This window comes from Corythoichthys intestinalis, chromosome 17, assembly GCF_030265065.1.
Source record: "Corythoichthys intestinalis isolate RoL2023-P3 chromosome 17, ASM3026506v1, whole genome shotgun sequence".
Lineage (NCBI taxonomy): Eukaryota > Metazoa > Chordata > Actinopteri > Syngnathiformes > Syngnathidae > Corythoichthys > Corythoichthys intestinalis.
In genome coordinates, this window is record NC_080411.1 from 206,339 (window position 1) to 217,634 (window position 11,296).

At 42.0% G+C, this 11,296-nt stretch overlaps 1 protein-coding gene across 4 annotated transcripts in view; it reads left to right on the forward strand.

The window, feature by feature from the left end:
* Window positions 1-5,286, forward strand: part of exd3 (exonuclease 3'-5' domain containing 3) — a 46,649-nt gene extending 41,363 nt beyond the window's left edge. For 3 of the 4 annotated variants that reach the window (XM_057818961.1, XM_057818962.1, XM_057818963.1), the window contains 2 exons: window positions 4,452-4,518; window positions 4,622-5,286. In XM_057818961.1, the coding sequence (XP_057674944.1) occupies window positions 4,452-4,518; window positions 4,622-4,923 (369 nt within the window). In that variant the 3' untranslated portion in view covers window positions 4,924-5,286. The remainder of the gene's footprint in view (window positions 1-4,451; window positions 4,519-4,621) is intronic. The other variant, XR_009061101.1, reaches the window with a different exon arrangement.
* The last annotated feature ends 6,010 nt before the right edge of the window (window positions 5,287-11,296 follow it).

Here is an 11,296-nt window from a genome sequence, read left to right on the forward strand (position 1 = left end):
CCTCCTTAACGGCCTCTCGAGCCGGTACAAAATCATCCGTCCAATCAGATTCCATTATTTGCGTGACGTATTCTTAGCGAGCAACGTCACTCTTCCGTGGCGGAAGTACGGTAGTCTCCGCAACAACACGGATGGCGAACGGGGAGCCGCGAATATGTTCCAATCCACGGTAAAATCGTTTTTTAATTACCGAAAAAACATCGACACAAGCCACTGACAGCAGTCTGTCTCGCGTTAGCCATGTTAAATAAACTTCTCCGTTCTCCGCTCGCGCCGCGGGAGTTGTCGTTTTACCAACGTGACGTCAGCCCGTCGCTGATTGGTCCACTCCACTGTCTGTTTGGAAATTTGATCCGCTCATTGGTCGCCAGACTCTATTGCTGGAACAGCGGTGAGTCTGGTGTACCAGGCTACATCACAATAATAATAGCAGACCGCAAATTTGTGGGTGCCGTTTACGTCCGGTTTGTATCAGTACAACAAAAACATAATGATACAATGTTTTCACTGGGTTGAGAAATTGGCTAAGAGGTGGACAATTATTTATTCATTCATTTATATTTCATTCCACTTATCCTCTGCTGGGTCGCGGGGGTGCCGGAGCCTATCAATGGGCAGTAGGCCATTCTGAATTGGGTAGTTGCCCACCATTCGCAGGGTAAAAGGAGACAAACAACCAAGCACGTACAAACTCATACTTACTGTATAGAGACAATTTGAAGTGGTCAAAGCAGTCTACCGTGCGTGTTTTTGGGATGTGGCAGGGAGTACCCAGAGAAAACGCACCCAACTTCACACAGGAAGGCCGGATTGAACCTTTGATTTCAGAACCGTGAGGCGGACGCGCTAACCGCGTGTGATCGTGTCGCCGCGTGGTAAACTGTTTGACAAAATTGAAAAAAATATATATCATGATAAATACATATGCTAATACTGCTAGCAATGCTTACTGTTCAACCCTCCCAGGATGCACTGGCATCCGTGACACTAATAATAAAAGTGGGTACTTATTTTTGAGTTCAATGTTGGCAACGAGCATGTTTTTTTATCGTTTCGCTCACCAGATTTTAACCTCTGTTCTCTGTCTCGGTATTCCAGGGAGCACGTAGCCTGCCCTAATGTCCGTTCCGTGTATTCGGAGGTTTTGAGTCATGCGGCTTCCTTGATACGATATAGCCTTATTTTGTAGCAGCTGTCAATATACTTAGGCAGCTTGCCCAAGAAAAGCATATGCTGAGGAAACGCTAAACGGTATTTGTGTAGCCAAGTCGCCGGTGCACTTGTGGCATTACTCCTGCTTTTTATGAAACGCATAACAAAATGTCAAGTAGTTCAATATATTGCTTTTGAAGGTCCAGGCTTCATGTGCTTTGGCGAGCCAAAAAAAAAAAAAAAAAAACAGCAACCAATCCGGTCTCAGGCGGCGAGATGGAAGTATTTCCATCTGTATTCATTTAAACAGAAACCACCCACTTCGGCTAAACTCCTTTTACATTTATATTTACAGCTGAACCATGAATACATTGAAAGCATTCCACCAATCTGTTCATATCACTAATCACCCCGGTATGTGCATCTCCTCCACTTTGACAGCACTTGTTGCTGTGTTTTGATGAATCACAGAACAATTTTCATGCAGGTTGCGTGTGTGCGTGGCTTAGCCTTGAAAGTTCAGTGCAAGTTCTGGCTTGCTCCGCTCTGGTCTGGGAAACTTTTGAGCTAAGCAAATAGCCCTCTGTTTTTCCGGACTGCTGCTTTACTTGTACGTGTGAGCCACGCGCACGGCCGTTCGTAACGGCGTGCACCGGCAATGTTTTGTCTGTACCTATGGAATTTTTCCGGTGTGTGTGTTTTTACGTGAATACGGAATAACGGGAGGGAGGGATGAGCCTCATTCCCACAGCCAAGATGGGAGCTGACACCTTCCCTGTCTAGCCATTCTTGACCTCAGTCACCACAGAGACAAACACAACTCCCGGGAGCGGGGAAGCCGTGAAAGCGTTTCATCTGTTCCGCAACCCACAAATGGTCATAATAAACGTTTGTTCTATTGTTCGTAGCATTTTTGCAGCACATTTGTATTATAAAAGTCAAAGACGATGCCGTTTATGGTGTTGACTGCCACCGCGAGGATCATGATCCAAGCTCAACTCAAGCCCTCATCCATGGACCTTTCGTGCACCATAAAGAGCTTCCTGACAAAATGACCTTTGTTGGTACCAAGCTAGATCTAGGTAGTCACCAGTAAGCCGTAGCACGTATGTGTATTTTTACATTCACACACATATAGATATACTGTAAACATATACAGTATACTACTGTTTCATTTACACCTATGACAGAAACGAGCAGAGATTCTCTGTTCCCGATATGGAAGATTTGAATCTGAACTATTACGACTGCTAGTGATGTGACGATACACTGCACTATTACATATCTGGATCGATATATCAATTACTTAAGCACAAATAAATGAAATGTGCTTTGATTCAAATTCAAATGTATGAAATGATTCGGCTACAAATGGTCAAAAACATCATAATTGTATTTCTTAGTGGTTTGGATCAAATGTATCAGATTGTGTTGAATGACTGTACATAATATCATATTAAAGGCCATTGAATCTGATCCATTCCAATCACGGTAGTTATCATAATGCTAATATCGGTAGTTATCGTACTGTAGACCAAAGAATAGATATCGTATCGTCATGAAAGTGCTGCTTTTCACCCTTAACAGTTGCAGTGGTCAAGGCAATCAATTTTTCCCTTGTAAACGGGACCGTGCAGTGTTTCTTGTGTATCAAAACAGTATTTCCCAAAACCCGTCCATTTAGTTATTCGTGCAAGTGGATTGCTGGGTGTGTTGATGTGAGCACCCCCACCCCCACCCCCCCTCTCCGTTTTTCCAGTGTATTCCCGTCACGTCGATCGGTTTGCAGCAGGCCTGAGTCATTAAAAGCCACGGATAATACTTTTACTTGAATGGGCTTTGCTTTACAGCCCTGATCTTAAGTGGAATGTTGTTTGCTGGGTGGAGCTCAGGTGTGTTTACAAGGCTTTTAGCACTCACATGCAGTCAGGATGCCTCACAGACATGCACGTCCGTCTGTGTGTGTGCGTGTAGCTTTGTTCCAATGTCTTGGGCCCCACAAACAAGAGGTCACTAATCTTCTGCCGGGGAGGGTGAGTGTCCTCCACCATCGGGGACGGGACAGCACGGACGTGTGAATGTTTCCGAGGCGTAAATGCCGTCCTGAACACACACGCACACGCACCCATCGATCTATTCTGTGTTCTCACCCAAGCAAAGTGGGAAAAACATCTGCTACCGGTACAAGATGGTTGCCATTTCACTTATAAAAAGTAAAGTTGCGCCAGGTCAAATTCTTTTTTTTTTTTTTTTTTTTGTATTGCTAAGCAAAGTTTATGTAGCGTAATTTTCGGACTATACGCCACAACTTTTTCCCCCTTGTTTTGAATCCTGCGGTTTATAGTCCAGTGCAGATTATTTGCTGATTTATTTGGGTTCATCGGTAACACTTTATTTGACAGCAGCATCAAAAGGCGTTCCTATGACGCCGCTGTCAAATGAAGTGTTACAGGTTAATATCTTTTGATGTCAATATCCCATGATACGGTGAGGACAGCTGCGGTTTGTAGTCCGGTGCGGCTTATTGATGAACAAATGGTGTTTTGGTGTCAAATTTGGTGGCTGGCGGAAGCGGCTTATAGTCAGGTACTGACCTGGTGAGAAAAAGGTGTCGCACCTTTGTAAAATCATGAATAAACTGTGTCGAAACACACATTTGGGAAATCCAAGCAAATTGAGCGGCATGAATTCAGTGTTTTGTAGGAAGAAAGTCTCACTAGGATTTACTGTTTGCACGCTTCAACACAACAGCATCCCAAAATGATGTTCAATTGCTAGTATCAAATGCCCTTTAAAAATGCTAATTGACTGAAATGGTTTCAATAGAATACCGCACAATGCCGCAGCAGCTGTAGCCATTATGTATGGTAGAAGGTTTTTTTGCTTTTTGGTTAGAAACTGGAAACCAAAGAAGTCTCTTCTACTTTTGATTATTTAAGAAATTGTAAAATTCTTTTTTTTTTTTTTTTGAAAGAAATGTCAACTCCTTTTTGGGGGGCAGGCGGTCGATGCCTATGTTGTCACAGGGGTCTTGAAAGAAGCCAAAATGCTCTAAAGGAAGTGCAAACGTGCTTTGGCATGTGTTTGTCTTCTGTATATACTAGTATATAAAAAAACTCAAAGGTTTTTAGTTACTTTTGGTGTATTTTGTCACATTTTTCTTTCTAATGGAAGTCCAGTAGGTTGACAAAATGAGTCAACAGAACCAAATGAAGTGTGTACAAAGAAATTTTCTACATCATATTCCCTTTATGGGTAGTTCAAGCTTATTCATAGTATTTCCATTTGTTTTGTCGCAGGCATGTAACAGTGATCAATATCTGGCACTATCCAGGCATGACATTATCAGGATGCTTAAACAGAAAGGTTAGTCAAATGCCAAAAATGTGACATACGTCACTAGCCTAATGTTGATTGGTGTCCTGTAAACTCATTCCCCCCCCCATTGGTTCTTTTTTCTCTTTTGTAGGATTTCTGCAAGCGACGACAGCGACTGAGGAGGAACCACTTGAGGCGCTCCAACTTCCCAGGTATGGTCCTCAGTGTCACTGGGCCTCTCTAGCCGATCTGGACCCCGTGACTCTCAGCTTTCCCGGGGGGGCACCCGTACAGCTTCACACCATACCGTTGACCCTGGTGCCCAGGGTAGCGCACTATTTTGTCTGTACGCGATGTGGAAAGGTGTTCTGGGAGGGCTCTCACTTTGGCCGCGTTCTTTCCATGTTTCAAGAGATCTTTCGTATTACAGAAGAAGGCACAGAATCAACTTAAAGGAGGACCCGGATTGTTCAAATAGTGTAAAGCCACAAAAGAAAAAAAGATGGACCTTATTAAAAAACAACAACTTTTTTTTAGCGTACTTCTGAAAAGTAAACACTTTATTCGTTCAAGCTTGAAGACGGAATGATTTCACTTGTTCATCGTCGTATCTGCTGTGACATCATTTAAATGTAAAAACGGCATCGAATTGGAAATAACATCTGGGTTTAACTTTTTATTCCGTCTGTTTTTGTCTTTTAAATTATTTCAGAAGAAGTTGGCCATAGTTTCTTTTAATATGGGGTCTTAAAGTATATGTTGAGAATCGTTTACCTGTACATTTAATATTTGTTCATAAAAATGTTTTTCTTCTAACGAATCTGCAGTGTTTGGAATATGTCCTCGGTTGTTGTGTTTTATAAATGGGAAAGCTGCACAGTTGATGTATGAAAAGCTTGAAAGAAAGAGTAACCCAGCACATGCGTTGAGAATTCCTTCACTTTCCTCTGTACAGTGTTTTCCTCTTTTCCCAAATCCTTAATGGACTTTGTGTTTGAAGCGCTCCACATGCATTTCTCACGCTCATAAAAACGCAACAGCGTGTAACGTTTGGCAAATGTCCACTGTACTTTGTTGATGGGTTTAATTTAAAAAAAAAAAAAAAAAAAAAAAGTGATGTATAACCATATTTTATATATAAAACCATGTTTATACTTGGGTATAATTCTTTGAACAAATGAATGTTCCACCTTCAAATATCTGAAAATTGCTGCCAAGGATGAACCAGGCTTGCGGAGCTCAACAAATGGCAGATTTCCTTTTATTTTCCCATGTTTTCAAAAAAGGAAAAAAAGGTGTGGCCTTAAATACTACATCCCTAGTTGTGCCGTCAACGAACTCACCTGTTGTCAGTGAACCCATCGGTGGCTTCCAAATCCTCAACATCTGGAGCTCAGCGTGTTCTTTCAAGATATCCTACTTTTTGGCTAGGTTCACACCGCACAATTCCGATTTTTTTTTGGTGTTATATGTTTTTTGGCCGCGCCCGTTCGGACTGCCTTCGTCCATTGAGCCAGTTCAAGTATTACGCATACGTATTAACTCGCAGTCCGACACGCGCCGAGCAAACGGACCCGCACGCGCAGAAGCATCGAAACAAATGACAACGCATTCTGGCTGTACGTCGTTCCAGGTGATCCCATTTTGATTTCCAAAAAGCAGACACAAATAACACAGACGTTAATAATCCTCGTTTTGTCTTATATTCAAAGTTTATATGGACTGATAGAACGCACACACATACAGTACAGAAGCCTTATGTGTGTGCGTCAGTTTGCCCCGACTCGGCCACGTTGGCAATCCTGAAATATTGCTTATAATATTTGGCACACAGAAAAAAAACCCGGCGCGTTATCAGGCTTAGCCTTTTCTTCATTTTTATTTTTTGATCACTGTGATCAAGCCTGCCTACTGCGTAGTTCAAGCTAGGCGCTAACGCACGGCAACGAGGCTGCCGTCCCGGCTGCCACTCTCTCTCACTCTTTGCGGACGTAATTGCTGCGTGAATTCCGATTTGAGAGACTTAAACCACATACGAAAGTGACCCGGATCGGATTCGAAACGGTCCACTTCTATGCGACTCGTCATGTTAATGCCCGGCTCGAGTGGAAAAGCAGGAAAAAATCCGATCGGTGCATTCAGACCTGCGGTATGAAGCTAGCCTTTGTGTATGTATATGTTTGACCTCAAAGAAAACAATTCTCTAATCTCTCTCACGATTGTAGCATTTCACAAAATGAAATCCTTTCGGGATTCCTGTCTGACCTGAAAGCGTAGAAGTTTGAATCTGATTTGACTTTGGACAGTGAGACAAAAAATGAAAGGTTGAAATGTGTTTTTCCTCTGTACAGTATGTACACTTCCTACTTCAACTGTGTGTCACTGCACTACCAGTCACTTTGTATTTTTGTGCAAGACTTGGCATAACTTGGTCAATCCGATTCCGACAAACATTTTGTTCATAAGAAAGAAGCGTTTGGTAGCGGCTGTGTTCGCATAATAGTACAAGACATTCCGTGCTTCTTGCTCTCAAAACGGCAGGCGGTCAAGGGCCCATGACCGTTTCAGCCAAAACCAATTTCCTCATTTGGCGTGTGGGAGTAACAATTCAGGAACGTCACCTAATTGAGGCTTTGTCAGTCAAAATAATGTTATACCATGCACAAAACGGTTCTCCGTCTGGAGTGGACTTTGTAAAGCAGTGTATCTTTTGAAGGATCATGGACCATCAAACCTCAAGACTTTATCTATTAGCTGTGGGTAACATGACACTCAAAGACTGATTTTTTTTTTCTTTCCTCGTCCTTGATACTGAACATTAGGTTAAGATGATTTAGGACTTCGGGCCGTTTGGGACAATGATTTTGGAATGTGCTTGATACTTTATTGAGATCCAATTGAATAAGTATATGTTGGAGTGGTGGGGGGATATTTGTTTAAAACTTGAGCCAATGTTGTTGAACTTCTTTCAGGACGCGAGAAAAAAATTGCCCTGGGACATTTTGACCTGAAGACATTGAAATAAAATGATCTACATCCCGCCCTTTTAACAACGTTACGAACGTAACCAGTATCAGTCATAATGACTTCATGGGAAAAAACAACAACAAAAATGCCCGTTTATTAGGCTTTTTCAAAAATTCTCATTATTTGCAGACGTAAATAAGTAGTTAAAATGGAAGCAGCTTCAGAAATCAAGTAGCCATTGACATAAATCAGCACATAAGACATAGATCTCTCGCATGGGATATTGCTTTCTAGTTGTATGTTTGGTTTTGTCGAACACTAAATAAACAACATGTGCTTATTTATATAGACCCTGCTAGGGTCTAGATAGAAATTCTCATTGCGTCTAATGCATTTATTTAAACGGAGGCAATTGTTGTGGTTCTTGTATTTGGGCCATTTCATGTGGGAACTTTGGACTTGATTGAGAGTTGGACCAATGAAATGGGAGTTTTATTTACTCGGCGCATTTGAATTTGGGGTATTTTGCATGACTTTAAACTTATTTTAACCCAAAATCTTTGAACTCACTTCTGATATTCATTAGAGAGATCTGGACACTGAACTAGTATCCATGTTTATCTACGTTCCGTCTATGTTCCATGTGTATCTACAAGCACAATTTACAGCGAAGCGTGATGTGACTCCCAAGTGTGTGCCAACGGTGCTAAAGATCCGTTTGATCAGGTGTTGAAATTCCACATTTTGAATGCTAGTGTCCAAAGTCATTTTTCAAAATAAATATGACACCTGCAATCTTTCACTTCACAATGTGTCAAAATAACCAAACAAATCTGTCATGACGAAGACGCATGAGTCGACACCTTCCAACCAGTCTGGAAAATGACACCTCACTGTACTGTACTGTACTGTACTGTAGGTGCCTTGTTCATGTGGTTGCAGCTCCATTTTTCTCTCTGTTCAGCTCAGCTCAGCTCAGCTCCTCCTGCCTATGAAACGAAGCTTTCTCATTTAGCCTCCTAGCTCTCCGCTCTCTTTGGGCAGAAGCTCTGCCTTTATGGTGAACTCCTGCCTGCCTGTCTGCAGTGCAGCGTCTCTACTGCAGCGCAGTGTTATTTGATCCTTGCTCTTTCTTTGCTGGGAAGAAAAGCTCGCCTCTTTCCCACGCTCTGAGGACACGTGGTGTCCGGAATGAATTGGATACAGAAGGCCCTCCCTCCGCGGTAACACGTCACTTTGCTCTCTCTCTGTCTCTCGCTCTCTCTCTCTCTCTCTACACACGCACGCACGCACACACACACACACACACACAAGCTTTTCAGCAGGAATGTCCCTGGTGCCATTGTTTTTAAAAAAAAAAAAAAAATTATTTATTAAAGTGACATTTTTACATGACACTTTTACATGCGTTTTCCTCGACAAGTCTCCTCATTTTGGGCAGTACGCACACCCTCTACCCCCACTCCCGGAACCCCCCACTCCCAGTCTTGCCCCGCGTGTCTCGGCGGCGCCTAGCATCGGCCTCGCGCAGCGAGTCGCCCCGCTCCGTCCGGCCTTTGCGTTTACGACGCGTCACCTCGACTCCGGGCTCTTTGTTTGCACGCTGGAAAAAGCGGGCCTTGTTTATCGACACAATGTGATAGTATAAAGCTTGTGCTCCAATCATAGAACTTCAACTGACTTGTGCTATCATTCTAAAAGTGGATTCCATCACGTGCGGTTTAGTATTCCCAATAATGTGATGATCACTGTTTGAATCCAGTCATTCTCTTGTTTCTTCCAAGAGTAAGTATTGTTTATCTGGTTTTGCCGGCTTCCCGGAGAATTGTTTCTAAGAATTAAATGGAAGAGAAACTGAAACATTTGGCCGCCGCGGTCTCCAAAATGTATTCCAAGTGTCCGGGCACACTGAAGCCAAAGTTGTGATGGCGGACAGATGTTCCCGATTTTCCGCAAGTTCTCCTCCGTTCACCGAGCCAAAGGGAGAAGGAGAAAAACACGCACAGAACACATCTAGATCCAAATCCCACTGAAAAAAAAATCCACTTTTGAAGTACATCGCGCATTCTCGCAGGTCAGCGACGGCAGCAGAAAGCAATACGCATCTGTTTTTAAACACGACATCAGAAGATCTGAGTCCAATTCTCACCACATCGCTTTGTTTTAGAACATTGGCAGCTGTGGGAGCAAACAACAAGGAAATTCACCGACACCTGCGGCGGCGCCTTCAAAAAAAAGCATCGATGAATCACATTTAGGTTTGGCACTCGAGCGGATCGGAAAGCTAATTTTAGCACGTTGGCCTCGCCTCAAAGACACGCTTGGCTTAGTCATGATGGACAGACTTCTTCCCCATCAATTGGCCACAGACATACTTCCGGCGTCGTGTAGAGATTCTTCCCAGGAGAGTGAATAGAATTTGTCATTATACATTGCAAAACAAAATTCCATGCCAGCTACTGCGTGAATGTCAAAGAATTGCCAGATATAAAGAAAGACTCCTTTCCAATCAAAAGTCATAGAATTAATTCTGTTAAAATAATGACGATTTCAAACAGTATACAATTTTTAGTCCCAAATAAATATACAGTATCTACTTATTATTTACTTTTAGATCCATCACAAATTGGTTGTCAGACTACAGCAACAATTTTTGCGCATTATGTATTGGTCTCGAAAACGGAAAACGTTCTGTTCCTATACTCTGTTTACAACATTTTGCTGTTTTGAGCGTCACAAAATGAGCTTGGTTTTGCGAGCTCACTTACCGTCTTTTCACAGTACTGCAAGCCTAGTTGTACTAGACCTAGCCATCAACTGAGACTGCAGCTTGACTACACATTTTTGAGTGATAATCTTTGATTATGGTCAGAACAAGCCACATGAAAGCTGTCTTTTCAAATCCAATTTCTCAAAGAAGAGAGACCTACAGCTCAATTTAAGGAGGTTCCAACCAGTAAAGCAGTCAGGTACTGATACTGCCCCCCCCCCCCCCAAAAAAATCAGATTTTTTTTGTTTACGCCTATGGCCATGACAGTAGAGTACTTTATTTCTCTTGTGGGATTTTTGTTTTAATACATTTGAGTAATATTTTATTTGTAGAGCACCTTTACCGATGCACAAAGACGCTTAAACAGAAAAGGCTCACACAACGTGCGCAGTACAAATCAATAGAGAAAAGAATTATAAATTAATAGCCAGTTTTAAAAGGTGAGTTTTTAAGCATTTTTGTAATGTAGGAAGATCAGAACCGGTGCGGATGGGAGTGAGTTCCAAAGTGAAGGGGCAGGTTTTGGTTTTGTTTTGTAGTCTAAATCCTACTTAAGTGATTGCTAGCAAGGTACCACTTACATATCTTGAAAAACATACTCCTTCAATCCTGTTAGATGATTTTTGTCTTTTATTTTCATGGTGCCCTCAAGACTGCCTTGCAATAGTAAACAAACAGCCTACTTGAATTGACTCATGAGTTGTTTAACTCTTTATTGACAGCCAACGATGGCGCTAGATGTCCAATCCATTTTGACTGGGAGAGGGTCGCGGTGAAAGATTGCTGCAAGCTTTCCCCGTCTAAACGGACCGGGCATCTAGCGCCGTCATGAGCATTCACAATCAGTCCTCCCAGTTTAAATGACTTGAATGTCTATTGTTGAGAGTGGCAGGCAATGAGTTAATAAAAAAAAAAAATTCTTATTGATTTTTTTTAAATTAATTTTTTTACATGTTATATTTCAAAACATAAAAAAACTTAACTATTCTCTTAATAGTTTGTTTATTTTATATTTTAAAAAATATAAAACTGCAATTATTCTCTTTATTTTAAATGTGTATGTTAACTGAAAAAATGTTATAGGCTGA